Source organism: Pituophis catenifer, unplaced genomic scaffold, assembly GCF_029215685.1.
Source record: "Pituophis catenifer annectens isolate HBS135680 unplaced genomic scaffold, rPitCat1.0.hap2 SCAF_4, whole genome shotgun sequence".
In the NCBI taxonomy this organism is placed as follows: Eukaryota; Metazoa; Chordata; class Lepidosauria; order Squamata; family Colubridae; genus Pituophis; species Pituophis catenifer.
Window position 1 is genome coordinate 41,472,487 of NW_027256884.1, and position 20,108 is coordinate 41,492,594.

The 20,108-nt window shown below is 34.7% G+C and overlaps 1 protein-coding gene across 1 annotated transcript; it reads left to right on the forward strand.

Moving 5' to 3' along the window:
* Positions 1 to 2,813: 2,813 nt before the first annotated feature.
* On the forward strand, positions 2,814 to 14,735 carry LOC139316739 (glycoprotein Xg-like). Its single transcript, XM_070943591.1, has 9 exons — positions 2,814 to 2,871; positions 7,648 to 7,686; positions 9,811 to 9,849; positions 10,288 to 10,353; positions 10,448 to 10,489; positions 11,113 to 11,169; positions 11,612 to 11,650; positions 13,304 to 13,426; positions 14,694 to 14,735. The coding sequence occupies exons 1-9, from the start codon at positions 2,814 to 2,816 to the stop codon at positions 14,708 to 14,710; spliced, it is 480 nt and encodes a 159-aa protein (XP_070799692.1). The 3' UTR covers positions 14,711 to 14,735.
* Positions 14,736 to 20,108: the final 5,373 nt, after the last annotated feature.

Below are 20,108 nucleotides of genomic sequence, written 5' to 3' on the forward strand. Positions count from 1 at the left end.
TTCAGACTTCGCTATAAAAATAATGAGAACATGTTTGGAATATGCACTCAATAGTGTATCCTATACATTTTAAAAAAATTGGAATAAAGTTTCACATAGTACTGTACAATATTCTATGTAAATGTGCGTAAGAATGTGCAGACATGGCTACACTTCTGCATGTATTTGGATGTAAATACCATTCAACTAGATGGTATTGTTCTTTGGAAGGAATGCATATGATTAGGCCTTTCATCTCTAAAGCAAATCATTGCCATGGGTTGACGATATGATTCATGCGCGCTACATGAAAAATACCTATAGTTCAGTATGTTTAATTTTTAAATAGATTCATGGCTCTTTAGATTATGAGAATCTCTAAATATTTGGTAATTAAAACTTGTCATTTGTTTTTAATAAAGAAATCTAAAATTATTTGCCTGATTATTTTGAGAGAATGACCTTGCGGGATAGAATTTTCTATTTTTAGAAGAGGATTCGGGATCTAAATCAAGTAGAAGTGGTTTATGAAATATGAAATATTTTTTTTTTGACCAAATAGGTACCTGGATCCATTTTGATAAAAAGCTCAATGGCACGTAACAATATCCAGCACAAACATATTCCAAGATAAACACAGACTAATTCAGATAGATTCAAGTCAAATATATTTGTATAAATTCAGCTACATTAACACAATATGTTCCTTTTAGGAATGCCACATTGAACAACTTTTGGTATTTTGTTTACCGTAGCGATTACATTGAGAAATTAGAAAATGGTGTTATTTCTCAGATGTATTCACACTTCGAGGATTGCGAAGGCTAAGCAATCCAAGACAAAGCAAGATAGTTGTTATTCATTCGATTATTAGTTCAAGGAAATTCTCATATGGAAGATAAATCAATGCCATTCAAGAAAGTAATTTTTGCAACAAAATATGATGTATGAAAAAAAGCTAATTGTATGATGATGCTTCAAATTTTGGGCTCCCAGAAAAGGAATACAAAAATATAGACAACCATTAGATAGATGCCAGCAAAGGGTTGGAACTTTCTATATCTCTGCTGCTATTTATTTGTCTTGAGTTTCTGCAATCCAAGTGCAGTAGCCCTACTAAATTCTGCAGTTTATAAATCATGGAAAGTTGGTTCATGCTTGTGCTATAAATACAAGTAGTCCTTCGCATATGGCTACAATTGAGCACAGAATTTCTGTTGCTTAGCAAGATGGTTATTAAGTGAGCATTGCCCCATTTTATGACCTTGCCACAGTTCTTAAGTTCGTGATGGTGAACCTATGGCACGCATGCCAGAAGTGGCACACAGAGCCATCTCTTCAGGCACGCGAGCCGTCGCCTGTTGCTCTTCCAGGTTCCGGTGTGCTGGCCAGCTGGTCTTCATGTGTGTGGGAGTGCTGGAAACCGGAAGAGCAGCCACCCGGTGCACATGTGTGCACTGGGCAGCCGATCTTCTGGTTTCCAATGCACGCATGCACACTGGCCAGTTGGTCCTTGCACACACATGCGCACCAGAAATCACAAGAGCAGGTGGTCAGTGCGCATTTGCGCACCAGAAACTGGAAGATCATCTTCCTGGCACTGCTCTTCCAGTTTCCATCATGTACACACGTGCACTCCTGTTTCAGCACTCGGTGCCAAAAAGGTTCGCCAACACTCTTAAGTGAATCACTGCAGTTAAGTTAGTAACTTGTTAAATGACTCTTCCCCATTGACTGCTTTCAGAAGGCCACAAAAGTTATCACCTGACCCTGGGACACTGCAACCATCATAAATACATGCCACTCACAAGCATCCAAATTTTGATCATATGACCATGGGAGTATTGTAATAGCCATAAATGTGAAAGTAGTCCTAAGACTTTTTTCGGTGGCCATATGTTTGAATGGTCATTAAACAAATAGCTGTAAATCAAAGATGTATGCCAAATAAGTATAAAATACTGGCCATTGTGCAGATGAAACTCTCTATTTAACTCTGGATTACATACCTATATGAAGCACTAACTAGGCCTGAAGCCTTGCAGGTGCTGCATAATTCAGCAGCTCTAGAATCTAGATCACCTTTCTGTGGTCTCCTCTACAGATGTATGAGTCTGCAGCTGACTGGAAAGGAGAGAATTACAATCTGGTAAAGATTCTGGCTTCCTGAAATTCAGCATATTTCCTTTGCCTCTTTCAGCACTGATCAAACAACTTCAACTAGTGACATCCAGGTATTTTTCAATATTTAACGACAGAAAATAGATTTAATACTTGATTTAATGAATGAAAGAAGTATTTTTCTAAGTATTTAACAACTCTGATAAAAAAAACAGTTCCTAATTTCCAGGGATTTGATAGAAATAGCCTATACAACATTATTCTCTTCAGGATGAGTGCAAGGTATGTGTATGTTTTTTATACCATACCAAGTTTGTCTGTTTTGAGTCTTCGAAAACAATTTTACAAAGGTTGGGAATTTTCTTTGAAGAGAGATGAGTAAGGAAAACATTTGATCCAGGCCTCTTCAGGGCTGTCAACAGTTTGATTCCTCCCACTTTCTCAATGTAAATGCCTCTTACTACGTATTAGTTAAGGGTTGGATCTTGCAACGTCAATGTGTGGGCGTTGCACTAAACAGCTGCCAAATGTTAAGATAGTTTGTGACTGGATTGTGTTTTGTTCCCACCTTCCCTGTTGATTGAACATTTAAGGTATCTACAAGATTTGAAGGTGTTTGAGGTTGGACAGATACATACTTTACTAAGAATTTTTTTTTTTTGTTCTAATACCTTTACTTCATACTATAAAAATAAAAGCCAAGACAGAAGACCATGGTGAAGTTGCCAGTTGTTTTTTTGTGCATTGGATATGTTCTGTTAACTCTTGCAGGTAAGTTATTGAACTCTTTGGTTTTGGTGATGGATACTATGTGTAATATTAAGTGTGATTCCAGTGTTCTAAAGCAAAGTATTTCAGACTTGAGTAATATCGAAAGCCAATTTATGTATTTCAAGGTTGGTAGGAAACAGACTTATACCAAGTCGTATGTTAATTAATTTAACTCAATAGCATCAATATGACAGTCAATTGAACCTATGACATGTGTTGACCACTGATCAATACTTGAGCGAGACTAGTATCAGAGACTGTATGCCTTCCATAGCTGACTTCAGATATGTAGGTGAAGCTTTGAATGAAAATCACTAAAATGAATTGGGAATTTAAAAAAAAGTGATCTGTCATTTGTTCCTATATTCACACTATTGCAGAACAATTTCTAATCTTCTAGTTTGAAGCAAGGTATTTAGAAAAGTAGAAGCTAGACAACTGCAGGTATTGGATGCTACTGATTTTTAAAATAGCTTTCAGCTATATCTTAGATTTTTAGAATGAAAATTATCTTGGTTGCATAGATAGCGCTGTTCTAAAACAAAAACCTTTCAATATTTAAACTTTTCAACACTTGATGCCAACTATCACCGTTTTGTTTGCTATGAATAGAACTTGCTCTGATATTTTCCTCTGTAGAAATAAAATCTCTAACATGATGTTGGGATGGGATCATTTTATTTCATTTTTGTACAAGTTTCAGGGTAAAAGTTTATGAGTAAAAACATCTGCAGATCAGAACATCTGCTAAATTGTGAAATTATGAATATGTTTGAAATTAATTAAGAAATCATTGGAAACCTATATAGTACAAACAATATTCATTTAGTTTTATTTCATTGTAAGCATTTCTACTGAAATATTGAAGCTGATACTGTATTTTACAATGCAAACAATCCCATCATGATATATTCATTACTTAAAACTATCAAGTTGATTCCTGAATTATAACAATACATTCATGTATAATTCACAAAATGATCTTAGTTTTTATTAGAATTTTGGAATACAATACAAGTTAATAAATAGACATAAATAAAAGTGCCAAAATAAATATACCTTTCCAGATATTATAGAACTTTAGTTCCCATAAATCTTACCTCAAGTAGATAATCATGAGAGTTTTATTCAAATAATGACTAAGAACTGTAATATGTAGTATCTTCATACTAACTGTAGTATCTTCTCCATTTAGCAAAGGTATAGCTTTTCCATTTACAGTGATAGAAAAAGAAATAATTCAGGTCTGTCTTCTCTTGATTACAATTTGTAGTTATTTTTGTCAAACACAAATAACCAGGAATAAGAATTGAGTTCAAATGGTAAAAAATTATTATATGCTACCTATATGCAAGAATCTGATCCACTAATGTTCAAGGTAAATTGGCATTAAATTGGTGGAATTCACAGGGGGCTGGATGTAGGTCTCTAATGGGAGCACAAAGATGCCAAACTGATGACATGTTTGATCTCACCACCAAGTCAGCCTGCTCATCTACAATTTTGTTAATGAAAGATATGACAAATTTAGTAAATTATTAAAGTCTTCAGATATTATGAAAAATCTCTGAATGAAGGTAAATGTTTCTCGGTGCCTTCTGAATTTAAAAAGTTTTAATCTTTATATAAATTTGCTGGTCTGTGACCATAATAATATCGATTGAATAAATTCAATTTCAGCATACAGCTTTGATTGGCAATATCTGTCTGGTGTTTTTGATCAAATGTCTTTAACTACACAATCTGAAACATATTTAATGACTAAGTTTAAATTACTAAAGTGAAAGACTTTTTTTCTAAGCTGAAGGAAAAAATATTACTGGAAAAGTATTGCAGCTGGTTCTCTTTGTCTGCAATGGATAAGAATGAGGAATGGGAATGTTAAAGAAAAGAAGATGGTTCATGTGAATTTGGTAAAAATTAATCTGTGCACTGTGCAGCCAAGTGAATCTAGATTCTTATTTTTAAATGTTTCAGCCTTTAAGCACAACACTTATTAAGTCAAGTATGTGGACTTTCTTGTTCCAAAATAATTGCATTGGGAGTTGCCTCTTTATGTAACTACAATTATGAATTTACATGCAGAGACAGCTCTACATGTAAGCAGTGTGCTTTACCAAATGTATTCTTTATGATAATTATTAATATAAAACATAATAAATGATGTATGTTTGGTAGGGAACTTCTATTTTCTTTCCTTTTCTGCACATGAGCCATATATCAAAAATACTTCTCATATTTGCTATATAGTAGCTTGTATTTTTTTTTATTATTATTATTATTATTATTATTATTTGATTTATATGCCGCCCTTCTCCGGACACTCAGGGCAGCTTACAATGCATTAAGCAATAGCCTTCATACTTTTGTATATTTTATACAAAGTCAGCTTATTGTCCCCACAATCTGGGTCCTCATTTTACCTACCTTAGAAAGGATGGAAGGCTGAGTCAACCTTGAGCCTGGTGAGATTTGAACTTGCAGTAATTGCAGGCAGCTGGTGTTAATAACAGTGCTTTTAGTCTGCTGCACCACCAGGGTATTTCCCACCCTCTATCCTTGATTCAATCTTGACTAGTAAAGATGATACTAAAAGTATAGTCACTATTACCTCTCACAATAATACATTAACCTGACTTTTAAAATGTCAATTATATTGTCACAAACACACATTTCATTTTTACAACTTCCATGCCACTTTGATATGTCCACGCCCCTCCCCGTCTTATTTGTTGGATACAAATCAGAAAGAGGCATGACTCAGATAGCATCATGCCGGTGTTATTAATAAATACTGTATAAGTATAGATAGCCATATTTCATAGAAATTTTATTCGCTTTCTCTCCCAATTTACACCAGTGACCATATATTCCTTCCACATTTCCATAATCCTTTTGAGTTTTGGTACTTGACTGCTTGATTGTCATTTTAGTCCAATTTTGAACCTACAGTTTCTTTTCACTAGACCAGTTTTCACAGTGCCAGTGTTTTATAACAACTTTTTTTCACACTTACCATCAACTTTTTCTTCTTCCTCATTTTTTCCAGAGCCCATTATTCATTATTTTTGTACTTTTATCTCTTCATGCTGCAATTCTAGTCCATCATTGCTGGGTAATAGGGAAGAACTGCACTGTTATTGGTGGTGTCCTATGCAGCAACTTTCCCCAAAGTTAATTATGAAGATTTGGTGACATTAGTTGTTCATTTAACACTTTTTTCAAGGATTTAATTCCAGGTTATAGTGCTGCCCAAACTTTTCTCAGCCCAGTAACCAATGCTCTTTGTCTCTGCATTGGGTACAATAATCATTTTTCCCCATCCCATATCTTATGAACCTTATTCATGCCATCTTGTGAGTGCTGTCCCCTTGGTATTGAGTAAGCAGTCTAAGTAGACCAATACATCATTCAACTAGCCAATAAAAATAATAATCTCCAAACAGTATTTCCTTGATCTGTTCTGTTCCTTTTCCTGCATTTGCTTTTGCAATAAGAAAACAATTTATAAAATAAGGACACTGGAGGTGGGGAAAGGCAGCCTGATAGTGTTGGGCAAATGACAAAGAGATTCTTCAGACTGACTGGAAAAGAGGATATAGTGGCAAAACACAATGGTGATCTGACTTCAATTTGGGGCAGAGGAACTGGGCAGAGAGAACTGAGAACTGAGAAGAAGAGTAAACTTCAAACCAATAAGATACCATTCATCTCACAATGTCAGAAGTTTGCACTTTTAATGCAGCAGCTGACTCAAGTTTAATCAACTGGCAAAGATGTTCATAGAACATTGGGGTCACACTTGATATGGTGGGCACATAGGAATAGGCCAGTCTCTGATACAGTCTTTCTACATGCCCATAATATAACTGAAATCATTGTGCTGTCAGATACTCAGCCCTTGGAAATAGACATAATCTAGAATTTTAATGGGATTAAGGGATTCTTACACAAATCAGATATATTTTTTTCCCTAACAGCTCTACATACTCCTTCCTCAATCACACTGTCATTACAGAATACCACACTCTGGGTCCATCAATCATTCACATGACTTGTCACAAAAAAATAAGGTGTAATTCTTTTTGGAAAAAATATAGTGGATATTTTCTCACCAGAATCCATAATCAGAAAGTTTATTTCTTTTTCTTTTTCTTTTTTTTTTTTGCTCAGTAAAAATTGAATTTGCAGTGAATTTCAGCTGCTTATTTCAGATGTCTCCAATGTATTCTAAATAATATATCTGTGCAATATTCATATAACTGAGTTGTTGGTTATTGAAAGCTCATAGAACTTATTGTTGTGAATTTATCTGTCATTGATCAAAAATCTTTTGGACAGGATATTTTAAGACTGGTGATGGGCAAAAAAGGAAAAACGGTCCATTAGAAATTATATTCAGGAACTGAGTAAACAACAATACATTTGCATTATTCCTAACATCAAGGATGCCACGATCAACCTCACTATGAGATCTTACCATATACAGTACAATATGGCAATATTTTTACAGGTCACCCTATGGAAACATGGAGCCATGGAGGACTCATGGCTCATTAATGAGCATTTCAGTAATGGCTGCTGGTAGCATAAAGTATCTTCATACAACTGTAGCAATATATACTATGTAGAATATGTACATGTAATGACTGTATGGAACATATCAAGAGTTTTATGCTAGCATATGGAATATGGAATATAAACAAGTTGATTAGGCCAAGAAAAAAGAGAACAAGATGTTTTTAAACACTTTAATGTTTGTATTTCTTTTGATAGATGATGGCGATTTTGACTTAAAAGATGCTCTTGACCCAAGTAAGTATATCAAAAAATTTAAAATTGTTAATGAACAAGGCAAATGTTTCAGCTTATGTTGAGGGTGGACAGCATTATTCTTATGGCCACCAGTAGACACTTCTTTTTACGCCCACTAGACTTCTTGCATTGATTTTTAAATGATTTTTTTATTTAAAAAAAATGAATAGGATGTGACATGTTGTAAATTCAAGCCTCAGTGTTTAACATTCTAATTATTTTCAATACTACTTCAGCACATGGTGTCCCATAAGAATTCTTAGAAAATAAAAATGATGGATGACTACAACTAAAGTCTTTGTTTAAACAATGTATTCCCACCAAATCAGATATGGCAAAACTGTATATCATTGATATGTCACAAAATTTTAAACATGTGGTCCTGCATGCAGTCCTGGACAGCTAGTAATGCAGCCCCACAAGATTGTTTAACATTATTATGTGATTTTAGCAATATTTATATATATTAACTCTATTATATATTTTATATGTTGCCGAAGACAATACTTCTTCACTCAGTGTGGTCTATGCAAGCCAGAAGGTTGGACACCCATGATCTAGAACAGGGGTGTCAAACTCGCGGCCCGCACGCCAGATGCATCACGTACTGGCCAAGCCCACACCTGGTTTAGCAAAAGGGAAAAAAGTGATATGTCACGACGACTCCCTGACAGTACGAGTTTGACACCCCAGATCTAGCCCAGTGTTTTTCAAATTTGATAACTTTAAGATATGTGGACTTCAACTCCTAGAAGCCAGCTGTGGAATTCTGGGAGTTGAAATCCACATATCTTAAAATTGCCAAGTTTAAAAAATAGCGATCTAGCCTAAAGCTCTGCTAAAGCTCTACTTTTTCCTAGTAGGTTGCAATCCAAATATAGCCAGGTACAAGCTATGTCTGACCTTTTTTAACTTTTCAAGATCAGCCAATGTAAGCTGTACACACTTGCTTCCAAAGAATATAAATGCATACATCTTTATAAAAATGATATTTATTCATATTCATATGCATCTAATTAGAGAGCGATATTAAATATAGCATGTTTCATAACACTTTTTACTAAGCAATACTGCATACAGTATATTAATTTAGAAACAGTTATCAAACACAGAAAATATACTTCCAGGCAATCTTAGAGATAAAATATTTGTGAAATTGAATATATCTTGAAGCTAAATTCTCTTTGATTGAACATGGAGATATTCAGTATTTATTTCTTGTCATTTTTTAAAAATTAAAAGTCCTGAAAATTGCATCCCTTTGAAAGGAACTTTTTTCACAGGACAATCATATAAATATCATCTCAACCCCATAGAATAGGTTTAGAAATAAGCAACCTTTTCTTTGCATTTAAAAAAAAATTACTTAAGAGAGCCAAAGGGGACAAGAGTGTGATTTCTGGCTTGATTTTCAGCCATTTTTAAGAATACCATTGATAAGTTTGTATAGAATATTGGAAGCTTTAAACCTCTTTTATTTTTGTTCCTCCTGAAAATAGCAAATATGAATTCTATGATATTAATAGCTATATTAATAGACGTGTTCTTGGTAATTTAGTGGGCCTTAAAAGTGAAGGGGAGTTCAGTTGTCCAGCTGGGGCTAATTCTGAGGGTTTATTTCCAGTAAAGAGAAGATAGGATTGGTGTCAGATATTGCCTGCATATGATGCACCAGAGACTAGAAGGGGTTAAGTCTTTACAGACATCACATGTGACTATATCAGCCAATGAACTCTCTTACCTAGAAACCATTTAGATATCTTCCTCCTTTTTTCTCTCTCTCTCTCATCTATCTCTCAACGAGATAACACATGAACTTCTCTCTCCTCTCAACATCTGAGTCATACAGTTAGGGTAAAAATGTAACAGGACACCCTGTTCATTATCGTATGCATGTATGTATTTGTAAATAATAAAAACAACCTTTTGAACCTGAAGCTGTATTGACCAAATAACTTCCTCATAGAACCAAATGAGCACGACCATCAATATATATCTGATAATTGGGTTGTCAACATCACAATGAGTTTTAGAATTGACTACTAGTTTTTTGTTTTTTTTTTTACTGTAAGCCTCCTTTTTGATAATCTTAATAATACAGTACTTTTCATTTACTTTGCTTAGATGATAAGCCTTCTGAACCAACAAAAAAGCCATCAGGGGGTAAGCATTAAATTGCAGCTGATCAAATAAATACCACAATGCTAAAGCTTTCTCTGTGTCAGATCTAAAACTACAACTGAAACTTTCCCAACAGCCTTTAAGGAGTTTTTCCTAATATACTGCTGTTTTGACCCTTTCTGGAGTGGTTTGCTGGTTTTTCCAGAGTGCAACTCCTGCTTAATTCTTAAAGATAAATGCCATTTCTTCCTGCCCCTTTCCATCAATTGCCCATTCCTAATGGTTATTGTAAGGTAAGCAAAGATAAAATATAATATTCCAGTATTGGTAAGAATAATAATAATTGGCATTTATGGGCATTGTAATCCAACTTCCAAAGTGTTCTTCTGGAGAAGAATAGATTAAAGAAATGTTTATTGTTCCTAAAGAAATAAAATGTACAATAGAGATTTACTTTATATCTGGAAATATTTATCCTAGGTAACAAACCTCGACCTAACTTATATCCTGACCTTAGACCATATTCAGATAATCATGGAAACGGTGGTAAGAATGGAATTTGTGTTGTTTAGATCCATTCATAATATTTTTCTTTTCACTGGTTTGATTGTGTTTATTGATTTGTAATATATTGATTTAGGAAATTCCTTTAATGGTGGCGGTGGCGGCAGCATTGGAACTGGTAAGATTTCATTTTGTCATTAAGTTTTGAAATATTTACTACTTTTCCACCCTTTTCATTTAAATCCATAGATCAAAATTATTGGAACATATTGATCAGCACTTCTAATTTAATTTTTAGTACTTTAAAGAAAGTATTGTTCATATTATCTATATTAATTAGGTTATAAAGTAGATATATGTCATCAGATTAAGGGAATAGTATGTAAAATTGAGTTAAACTACTCCTGAGATTGAATAGCATCCATGTGAAATGTGGATGTCTATGCAAGAAAACCTGAGTGGCAGTTGGCTGCAGGAATTTGCATGACCTGGAAAGACCTGAGTTGTGAAACAAGGCCACAACAATTTCCTTTGGTGCTGCTTCCTTGCAAGATTCCTCCTTACCTGACTTTCATTTTAGTTCACGCATAGGAATCTCCTTTGCTAATCCGCATGATTGCTTAAGACTCTGCTTTTGACCATATTGGTGCCAAATGCCATCAAGCAATTTGAAGACACTTCAAGATGCATTTTGGTACACCCGCTAATGTTTCAGATAGATTCTGAAATCCTCAAGAAGGAGAAAAGGAGAGTATGAAAGAAAGAGAAAAGAGTAACAAAATACTTAATTTTATTTTTTAGGTGGTTTTAATGACTTAGATCTCAATGATGGGAAACCTTTAGCTCCACGCCCAGCAGGTAATACACATATTTTTTTTTCCAGGTGACTCATGCTTCTCTACTTTCTCTGGCAAAATAATTTAATTGGTAGATTTCTCATTATTTTCTAGCCTGCTTTTTAATATATAAACAGATCATAACATATTATCAATAAGGTATCACATTGATGAAATGGAATGCTCAGAAGTGGTGTCTAGTGTCATGGAAATAACACGCATGCTTGCTTATATTGTCACTTGAATGCCAATGGGTCCCAATCTCTGACACAGGTTAGAGGGACCCCATGAATTATTTTTTTTATTCCATCAATTTTATTCTCTCTTTTAAGGATATATTTTCTGTAATATGTTGTTGAAAAATTTTGATACTTGGTACTTTTGGCACTTGTACTATAGTGTGGTGTTTTTTTAAAAAAAATGCTTTTGTTCTTCAAATAATTATGTTATTGACCTTATCTTAGGTGAGAAAGAGCAAACTTCAGGTCAAGGTGGAAATATGGGTAAGAGTTTGCATTTGTTTTATTTTGTTTTTGTGTCTGTGTGATTATTAAGAGTCAAAATATGTAAATAGTAAATACTGTATATTTTTAAAGTATAATTAATAAAGTGACTTTAAAAGAAAAGGTAACTGGAGGTTCCTAGTCTGGAAGTAGCTGTGGGCCACTTAGTTGGAATAATTGGAAAAAGATTAATTTTTGATGAAAAATACTTCAGATGATCAGATCTGGAACCAATCCATGTTATTGTTTCTGCTCCTCCAGCCTTACCCCGATGTACTTCCTTATTTTTTTTCAAAACTACTATGCTTACAAAATTTAGTTCAGTCCTTTCACTAAGCAGATAAGCAGAACCATATTTATTTCATTTTATTTCAGTCTTCAGTTGAAATTCAACTATTACTGCATTAATTTTCCATCACTACTGATGTTGCTGGCTTGGAAAAATGAGATAACGTCTTGAAACTTCAGAATTTATTTATTTATCACATTTCAATATCACCTAAGTTATTCTGGCTGGTTTATAAATGCTTTACCTCTACTACAATCCATAACTATGACTTGTTTATATCCTGGATTTCAATAGAATATTATTCTAAATGTCTTTGGCCTATACATTAAATTGGAATAATACATACCAACAGCTGAGAGGTCATACTGGATCTTTATCCTCAATATGGAGGTAGACTCTTATCTGGGTAAAGGAGTTTGAGACCTCCCTATAGAAATGTTAAAACAAGCCACAGCGATGTCAGAATGGTTACTCCTGCATCATGAAGTCATCACAGAAAATATACCACATCATATTTCCTGAAGCAAATATGTATATTTACATTATGACATGTCATAGTTGGCCCTCCCTTTCCAACTATCTACATATATCCATGGGCTCCTCCTAACCTCTGAACAAACAGCCAAGATTTTGATCTGTTTGTTTTAATACAGGAAGAAAGAAGGATCAGGACGTATCTTGTGGAGAGGTTGAGAAACCAGATTCTAAACTTCTGATCCTTTGGTTTCTCACGTACTGATTCCAATAGACAAGTGATCATCAGGGAAAAATGGGTTTGAGTTGAAGACAGACAAAGTAATTTCTTGCCACCAAACCTAGTCAAACATTTGGGTTGGAAGGTTCTTATGTTTTTCATTCTATCCATCCCAAATGACAGCATCATTCTAATTCATTGATATTTACATGATTTGGGCGATGATGAAGAAATTTCATTATAATACATGTAGTCCTCAACTTATAATCATTCATTTAATGACAGTTCAAAGTTACAACAGCACTGAAAAATGATTTATGACCATTTTTCACACTTACGACCATTGCAGTATTCCTATGGTCACATGATCACAATTTGCATGCTTGGCAATTGTCTTATATTTATGACGGTTGCAGTGTCCCAGGATCATGTGATCACCTTTTGTGACCTTTTAAGCAAAATCAATGGGAAATCTAGATTCATTTAACAAGCATGTTACTAACTTAACAACTGCAGTGACTCACTTAACAGCTGTGGCAAGGTCATACAATGGGCCAAAATGTATTTAAGAACTGAAATACTTAGTAACAAAAATCTTGGACTCAATTGTAGGCATAAGTCAAGGACTACCTGTGGTGGTATTCTTAACAGTTTTTTTCCCCATCCTTAGTTGATTCTGCTACGACAGCTCAGATTACATCTCCTGTTGTTGCTGTAGCTGTGCTGCTGACTGTTGGCGCCATAGCTGGCTATACTTCTTATAAGCAGAAAAGATACTGTTTTAAACCAAGAGGTAAGACTGATTGCTTTAAGTGTTATAAAGTCTCTAAAATCAATACTGGATGGCATAGCTTAGATAAGACTTGGGAATGTCTTCATTATATATGGGACACACTGTATTAGAGATAGGTCTCTTCTCACAACAATTAGGGAAGACTTACAATATTTCCAATGGGATCAATCAATCATTTTTAGTCTTACTTTGAGTCTTACTTTTATGATGGAAGGGCTAAAAGAAAATAAAAAGCTAGCCTTTTTCTATGAATGTTTTCTAGAAGAAAAAATACCAAGATTCTATGCTAATACTATTTTTTTTTAGTTTGCTGCTACAGAAACATAATAAAATTTCATTCAGTAACATCACAATGCCTTATTTAAAAAAAACTAAAACCTTAATTTTTTAAGATCCACCTATAAAGAATGTTGTTTTGTTCTCTCTCTAAATTATATTTTGAATACTTTTGTCCAGTTATAATTTCTGTCTGGTCCATTTGAGTAGTGTTTTATATGTCTCCTTTAAGAATTGACTAGCATCAGAAATATGCTTTGGATATGAACCATCAATAAGGACATTTGACTGAATTTGTGGCTGAGCTTCTTGAGCATGTGTTGGATCATGGTCCTTAAATTACCATGTTCTCTCTCAGGTGCTCTCTTAGACTGAAATCTCAGGCAAACATATCTTACACTTCCCCATCCTGCACAAGTCTAATCCTTAAAAGCTTTTGGAACAATCCTGTGCATTTACTTAGAGGTCAGATCCACTGTATCAATGCTACTTATTCTTTTTTTTTTCCCAATTTTTTTTTTTAAACATAAAACATAAAATACATCATTTTAGAGCAAGGGTTTTGTCCGGTATAAAATGAATACAATTATTCACATTCCCTCAATCAATTTTGTTCCAAATTTTATCCATTTACATCTTTAAAAAAAAAAAAGAAAAAAGAAAAAATGCGACTTATTCTTGTGAATGTTTATATTACAGTGCATTTTTATTCGAGAGTGAAGATGTTTTCTGGAAATGCCTCTTACAATACACTTAGTCTACCTCATTCACAAAAAAAATAAAATAAAAAAAATACGTAAATGCCAGACTTAATTACCTTCCATTCCATTCTATTATTTCTTCCATTTGTTTTCTTACCAAGAAATTATATTTTTGATTGTGCTAGACACTAGAAGCATTCAGGGGTATATGTTGCATGTTATTTGTAATGTATTGCATTATTATTTGTGACATAGTACCTTTCTTTTTAACATGCACACTTATGTTTTAGGTGAAGCAGTTGCATAAACCATTCAAAAATGATCTAAGAAATATTGAGTTCCACAAGATCATCAACAAATGAAGGAACTGCATACTTTAATACCTATGATGCTGTTGCTAAGATTTTATGTAATGAGGCATTTTGTTTTTGTGTATAAAAACTAAAGCACACAATTTTCAAAACGAGATTGATTAATGATACTGTATACACTGCTCTACGTTGTATGAATAGTAAAAAATACACTGTATGGGGTTTTTTCATGAACCCAGTTCATACAGGGTTAGAAACATTTTAAGTTTTGTTTATGTAAGATAACTGGATCCAAACCATCAGAATTTCAATTTCACTCTTGGTATACAGCCATTGGTTTATAGCTAAAGCTCTTTATGTACCCTTTTTCAGATTTTCAAGATTACTTAAAAATCTATGGGGCATTAGATGCACTGAAATGTGGAAAGATGCACACCATGTCCTCTCTCTAGTTTAGCTATACTGCATCAGTGTTCAGGGAAATATTGTACTTCTCTAACTTTATAAATTAAATTTCATTGAAAAAAACATGATTGGTTATCTTCCTACATTAGCTACTTGAAACCACCAACGAAGTCAGGCTTATGCACCAAGATGTCTTTTAGCATTTAAACTTGAGTGCTATATGCTATGTTGTTTAAATGTCAAGGGATAGTTCACCTATTTTGGAGTGTGACTAGCTGAAATGTTAATTTGGTGATACAATACCAGGTGCTGAGAAATAAACATAGATTGTGGTCATCTTCATGAAGTTCCAAACAAGGGTTATTATATTTAAAGGAGATGGTCAGGAAAGAGAGAGATCAGGAATACAATGGAATATGTGTATGGTTTTTCCTCCTTAATTTAGGGCAGTGGTTCTCAACCTTCCTAATGCTGAGAGCCTTTAATACAGTTCCTTATGTTGTGGTGACCCCCAACCATAAAATTATTCCTAAAACCATTGAAAATATGTGTTTTCCGATGGTCTTAGGTGACCCCTGTGAAAGGGTCATTCGACCCCCAAAAGGGTTGCGACCCACAGGTTGAGAACCACTGATTTAGGGGATTTTTCCCCTTCTTTCTTTAGTTCTAATATATAATATATTGCCATGTATATTAATTTTCTGCTGATAAATTCTTGTAAATCTATGTAAAAGTAAAGTTTTCTTCAAGTTAAATTTGACTCCCAGATTTAAGTTTGAAACAGAACTATGTCCTAATGAGGAACATGTTCTTACTAAAATGTATAAACCTTTGTTGAAATATGAGCCAGAAATACAAATGAAATAATGTATGATAAAATGGCTAAATATTTTGGTTCCAATATACAATTGGATCAGTGGGAAAATATGTAGTTAGAAGGATTGAAATTTATATTATAATTCTAATCTTGAAGATAATTTTTACAAAATTGTATTTATTTATTTATTACATTTTTTACACACTGCCCATCTCATGTAAATGACTCTAAGTGACCAATGATGTATAATTGGTATCTGTTACCTAAAAAGTTGTCCAGAATGTATAAAGGTATCTTGAATCTTTGTTTGAAATGAGAACAACATGAAGGGGACATTTTATCATATTTGTGGACATGTAGGAAGGCTAGAAAATGTTGGATACAAACATATACATTAAATCAGAATATTTTAAAGACTAAAGTACAATTGAAAACAGAGACTTTTCTTTTGGTAGTGATACACAAGCAACTAGAAAAAATGTATGGTGGTTTGTTTTTGTATATGACAATTTCAGTGAAATGATTATATGCTCCAAAATGAAAAGGTTTCACATTACCTACAATGAAGGAACAGTTGGTGAAGACAATGGAGCTAACAAAGTTAGCTAAATTAACTTCTTTGATTAGAGAAAAGACAATATCTACTGACTAGAAAACCCCTATAGATTTTTTTCATGAAACAAAAAAAATGTACTTATGATTTTTAATTTTGATTAGAAAAAAATGGATAATAGAAAAAATGAGCTTCTTATTGTAATCTTAGAGTATGAGATAACTTTGTTAATATACTTGCATTTGTTGCAAAGGAAATTGGAAGCTTATTTTTTCTATTCTTTTTTCTCCAATTTTCTCTTTTCTTCTATATTAGTTCATGTTAGTTTTATATTCTCTTTAAAAGATTTAATAAAATTTATACATATATAAAAATTGGCTTCAAGTGACTTATATGGACATATCCATGGAAGCAGTTTGCCTTTGCCTCCTTACGTAAGGTTTTATCAACTTCTTAACCCTAGCTTTAACTGGTTGAAAATTGAAACCACCTGTATTGGCTTAAAAAAATCCTTTCTTATCCTGGTGTAGCATGCTAAACATCTGATCAAACTGCAAAAACTATGGGGGGAGGGCGGAAACTCATTGTAAAGTTTTCTTTCTTTGCTTCATTTACATTGTAATTAGACAGTTAAGTTGATTCATGGAGTGATGGCACTTGGAAGTGGTGGGCACAGCAAGTCCTCAGATTTCTGTCTGGTGGGAGGAAAAATTGTCTAGGATGTTTATACCTACCTGTCCTGTAGGAGTAACTGCACACCCACACCATTCAGAACCACACTGAAGCTATCCCCTTCACCTACCTCCACGTAAAGCTCCCCTAGGCTGATTCTTGCTCTGTGGCACTAAGGTCTATACAGGCATACCTCCCTGCCAATTCCATGGGGGGGGGGACATACCCTTCTCAGGTGATTAACGATCCATATGCCCTCACTGAAGAAGTAGCAGAAAAGAGATCTCCAAACCCCAAACCCTGATTGTGACTCACAAATGATGCTGTCCAGTAAGGCAGAATATGTTGCAGTAGTGGTCTCTTTAGTGGGAGTCCTAGGGCTCATTATGCACAATTTCAAAAATATTAATAGTCTGGGCTTGCACACTGGCTAATCTCAATTTGACCTCACAAACCATGAATGCACTAAGGTAGGTTCAGGAAGCAACCCTTGGAAATGGGAGCCATTAATTCATGGCTGCGAAGGATTTTGGGACACGTGCTTGCTTCAATCTGACTGAAAGCTCACAGAAAGTGACATCCAACATCTAAAAGAATTGGCACAGAGTATAGGATACTATAAATTTCTTTTCTACTTAACAGAACTTTCTCCCTGGCTGCTAGACATTCATGAGTTGAAAGTTCTCCTTTTGGGAGCCACTGAAGGAATCCTTTTCTGCTGCCTCTATCAATGCCTTCCCCTTTGAATTAACAATCTAAGAACTTGTCTCCCTGCATCCTGGTATCCCTGTGAAAGCACTCATCAGGTCTTCCTAACTATGTCAAATTGACAAAAAATATCAAATCAACCCTTAATCTTGTGCCAATAAAAGAATGTGTTACCCACGTTCCTTTTTGGCACAAAGAGGGAATTTGTAGGAAGAAAACATAGCCCCCCCCAAACAGCCTCCTTCTGTACACCCCAAAACCTTAAGAAACAGAGAAGCCAAAAAAAGAAACACAAAAGCTGCTAAAACTAAAAGAATACTATCTCCTTTTTTTTCTCTTCTGCTCTTCCCCTAATAGAAAGAGAAACAATGTTGCAATCGTGAACTTAAGTAACACCTTTCATTGAGAAAAGTGGAAACAATACTGGTCCATTAAGAAAGGCAGGCTAGAGGCAATAGATAACAGGATAAAATCAATTACACATGCCTGACAGGATTACAACCAAGGAAGCTGATAATTAAGACCCACCACTTTGCGAAACAAATAAAATCAATCATATAATAAAAGCACCTAAAGCAAATTTCAAAAATACTGTAAACTGTATAAAAATCATTGCACTCATCAAACTAATTTGTCAGCTGTCCCAGAACTGCATGCTGTTGTTGTTTCTGCTCATCAATAAACTTTCTTTCTTAAGCACCCTCCATTTTGTTCCCAGCTTGGAACTGGGAAATGGAACCCTCCATTTTATTCCCAACTTGGAACTGATTTTTCTTTCAACAGAGGCCAACATGCATTTAATGTAGGGGTGTCCAATCTTGGCAATATTAAGATCTGTGGACTTCAGCTCCTAGAATTTCTCCTAGAATTCTGGAATTGAAGCCCACAAGTCTTAAAGGTGCTAAGTTTGTACACCTCTAATTTATTCTGAAAAGAGATAACCTTTGTCCCAAAGAAGACTATGGGCAGCTAATGGATGTAGGAAGGACTTAGCCATGAGGCAACAGAAAGTCCACCATTTTTGCTTCACATCAGTCTGAGGAAACACTGGTTTCCAAATGCTAGTCAGGTGATGCAGAGTTCAGAATCAGCACAGAATCAGCGCCTAAAAGAACTGGATTCTCCTGCTGCCCAAAGCAAACTAGCCTTGAAAGTTCAATGCCCAGGAACTGAAGGCAAAGGCAACCACATTAGCCTGAAAATACCAAAATGGCTCCAGGCACCTCAGAATGGTTGAAGTGCATCATATTGAATGCAAAACTGTTAACTTTTAAGAGTGATTTTTTTAAAAAAAAATTCTGGTGCAGAATTAAGAATAATTTAAGGCCGCTTGTGATATGGGCTGGTGATCAAATCAGAACATAAGGACACACCAGAAAATAGGCTGCTGGAGCATTGCAAATCAGTTGCAAACTAGGGAAGGCTATATATGATGCATGTTTCATTTTAATGGCCTATAGTAGAAGTAGTGAACAAAAGCCCATTTCAAGTCTTGCAGTTTAGTCTATTAACTCTCTCTCATCCTCATTTTTGAAAAGATAAAAATTAATACACCCAGAGGACTTGAGGCTGGGGAAAATGAAATTCTTCAGAAAAAGTGTGCTAGGGACAAAGCAGGGACAAAACTATAACTAATCAGGAATTGATCTCTGAAAATAGGCTTTGACCCTGGATGGCTAGAGAGAAATTCCAGTTGCTTTGTTTGTGGAGATTCTCAGTCATCCAGGTCATAGTTGGATGCAGTGGATAGAATGCAGTACTACAGGCTACTTCTGCTGACTGTCAACTGCCTGCAATTTGACCATTCAAATCTCACCAGGCTCAAGGTTGACTCAGCCTTCCATCCTTCTAAAATCAGTAAAATGAGGACCCAGATTGTTGGGCACAATATGCTGACTCTGTAAACTGCTTAGGGAAGGCAGTAAAGCACTGTGACACGCTTTATAAGTCTAAGTGTTATTACTATTGCTATAGTTGTCTCCAAAGTGCTTTTTCAAATGGCAACTGGACTGTTTTATCCTGGAGGAAGAACTAAAGTTTCATTTCTCATCCAAGAAACTTCATCAGTTGTGATTGGGCGGGGGACACACAACATAGGTGACCAAACCCATCAGGACAAGACTCAGTTGTCCATCTGCATTTGACAGACAAAGGTTACTCTTTTGAAGACAGCAAAGTCCAAATGTTGGCTAGAGAGGATCAGATTGTTGGTTTGAAAGAGGTGTAAAAGAGGCCATTT